The following is a 2,902-nucleotide window of genomic DNA, read 5'->3' as shown; positions in this document are numbered from 1 at the left end:
TGCCCAGAGGGATGCCCTGGACTCCAACAGCTGACTCCAACAGAGGCCACACCAAAGCTGAGTGGTTTCCCTGCTGTGGCCCAGCCCTTCCTGGCCCCAGGGGCTGATGGCATTTGTGCTCCCTCAGGTTCATCTCCCCACACCAACAGCATGGGGGTGCTGAGGCCTGCTCTGGGCAGTGCAAACAGGGGCTCCTGAGGCAGTGCTGCCGTGTCTGTGCCTGCAAGGATGCGGCCCCTGTGTGAGCTGGGGGAGAGGCCAGGGCTGCCCAGGGGGGATGTTGTTGGCAGGGGCATGAGGACGCTCTGGGACGCTGCCCTGGGATGTCCAGCGCAGTGGGGATGGATCAGCCCCTGCTCTGCTGCTCCTGCCTGTCTCCCCCAGGGCCCTTGCAGAGCCCCAGCCCTGCTGTTTGCCCCCAGCCTGCCCAGGGCCAGCCTGGGGCTGCTCCCGGGGCTTTTCTGTGCTGAGCGTTGGCCTGGGCGTCTTCTGGAGAGAGCCTGGGCAAGGAGCCTGGAGCCCCCAGGCCCTGCCCCGAGGCGTCAGCGCTGCCCCAGCAGTGCCCATGGCCTGTCCCTGCTGCAGCCCCGGCACTGCCACCCCCAGCCCTGTGCCCGGCCCCGAGAGCCCTCAGGCCCTACAGCAACACCAGGGCCAGGAGGGCAGCGGGGCAGGGCCACGGCAGCAGCACTGGCAGCACCAAGGGCTGCTGCTCCTGGGCACAGCTGCTGTGCCAGCCCTGATCTGCCCCCAGCTCTGCACACAGACATTGCTGCTGCAGCTGCAGAGAAGGGAACAAAAGGGGCATCTCTGCTGAAAACTTGGCTGGCAGATCCTTGAGTTCCTTTAAAGCCACCAAGAGTACAGCCCCTCGTTGACACAGTCTGTGGCCACAGGGATGGTCGAGAGAAATAAAATGAGAAATGGCACAAACAGTGACATTTCTTTCTGGTTAAGAATTATGAAGTAAAACAAACAAAGAGGAACTCCAAAATGAAATCAACAAGAATTATCAAAGAATACTTTTATTACAAATTAATTGCAGAAATAGGCCAGCAGTTTAATGTTTCTGAAACCATCCAGTCATCAGTTTCCACACTGCAGCCTTAAGCTCCTGGTTCCTCAGGCTGTAGATGAGGGGGTTCAGGGCTGGAGACACCACCGAGTACAGAACTGACAGGGCCAGATCCAGGGATGGGAAGGAGTTGGAGGGCAACTTCAGATGAGCAAACAGGGCAGGGCTCACAAACAGGGAGACCACAGCCAGGTGAGGGAGGCAGGTGGAAAAGGCTTTGTGCCGTCCCTGCTCAGAGGGGATCCTCAGCACAGCCCTGAAGATCTGCACATAGGAGAAAACAATGAACACAAAACACCCAAGTGCTAAATAGGCACTAACTGCAATGAACCCAAGTTTCCTGAGGTTGGAGCGTGAACAGGAGAGCTTGAGGATCTGGGGGATTTCACAGAAGAACTGGCCCAGGGTATTGCCATGGCACAGGGGCAGGGAAAATGTATTGACTGTTTGCAAAAGAGCATTGAGAAAGGCACTGGCCCAGGCAGCTGCTGCCATGTGGGCACAAGCTCTGCTGCCCAGGAGGGTCCCGTAGTGCAGGGGTTTGCAGATGGACACGTAGCGGTTGTAGCACATGATGGTCAGGAGATAAAATTCTGCTGTGATAAAGAACAGAAAGAAAAAGAGCTGAGCAGCACATCCTGTGTAGGAGATGTCCCTGGTGTCCCAGAGGGAATTGTGCATGGCTTTGGGGACAGTGGTGCAGATGCAGCCCAGGTCACTGAGGGCCAGGTGGAGCAGGAAGAAGAACATGGGGCTGTGCAGGTGGTGGCCGCAGGCTGAGGCGCTGATGACGAGGCCGTTGGCCAGGAGGGCAGCCAGGGAGATGCCCAGGAAGAGGCAGAAGTGCAGGAGCTGCAGCTGCCTTGTGTCTGCCAATGGCAGCAGGAGGAAGTGGCTGATGGAGCTGCTGTTGGACATTTGTGGTGTCTTGGTATGGGGATCTGTAAAAAGAGTAATCATGGGATAGTTCAGTTTGGAGAGGACTTTCAATATCCCAGCACAGCTTGGTGGAACTTTCCCCCCACTGCCTGCCCAGGGCTCTGCTGCCTGGAGCTGTCCCAGCCTGCAGCTGCTTCCCTGTGCCCAGGGCTGGGCCCTGCCAGTGCTGCCAGAGCCCAGCCCAGCCCTGGGGGCTCAGCTCTGCCCTGCAGAGCCCTCCCAGCTCAGGCACTGCCCAGGGGCAGCTCTGGATCTGCAGGCTCTGATGGCAACCTCAGAGCAACCCTGAGGAGGCTGGAAAAGTGATTCTGGTGCTGCCTGCAAGGGGCCCTGTGCTGATGTCTGTCACTGCCTGGTTTAGTAGGATCTGAGAGAAAATAGTTTTATTTTTCTAACCCTGAACTGAGTGATGAATATATATGTGCAATTTCCAATCAAGGCTATCCAAAGTAGTAGATTAAAATGCAGGATTTCCCTGTTTTAGCAGCCCCTGCCTTGCTGTGCTCCTTGAATAACGTACTTGGAAATTTTCTGGAGTTATATATAATTCTGAGTACAGTCCTGAACACTGCAACATCCTCACTACACAAGGAGAACACTTCCAAGCCTTACCAGCTGTCTCCTTCCACCCAGATCTTGTCCCCCAGTGCTGGGAGCAGCTCCCAGGGCTGGCTGAGAGCTGTCCCTGGCAGGCAGCAGAGTCCCTGCCCCAGCACAGCGCCCTGGGCTGCAGGACCCTGCTCTGCAGGACAGCCCTGGGCACCCCTGGCTGCTCTACACAGGAGACAAGCAGAGAATGTACTCACAGAGTCTGTAGGCATTGGCATGTTCCAGCTTTAGGAGAGGACTGCAGGAGCTGCAGCTGCATTGTCCTGCAGCCAGAGGTTC

At 57.0% G+C, this 2,902-nt stretch overlaps 1 protein-coding gene across 1 annotated transcript; it reads right to left on the bottom strand.

The window, feature by feature from the left end:
- Positions 1 to 1,060: 1,060 nt before the first annotated feature.
- LOC310918329 (olfactory receptor 14J1-like) lies at positions 1,061 to 1,993 on the bottom strand (the record flags this gene model as incomplete). The annotated part of the gene is made up of 1 exon (XM_083877182.1): positions 1,061 to 1,993. One exon carries the CDS (start codon positions 1,991 to 1,993, stop codon positions 1,061 to 1,063), a length of 933 nt encoding a protein of 310 aa, XP_083733308.1.
- Positions 1,994 to 2,902: the final 909 nt, after the last annotated feature.

Source organism: Zosterops lateralis (assembly GCF_965231275.1).
Source record: "Zosterops lateralis genome assembly, chromosome: 23".
Classification (NCBI taxonomy): domain Eukaryota; kingdom Metazoa; phylum Chordata; class Aves; order Passeriformes; family Zosteropidae; genus Zosterops; species Zosterops lateralis.
The sequence above is the reverse complement of the archived record's forward strand: the minus strand, read 5'-3'. Positions and strand labels throughout refer to the sequence as shown.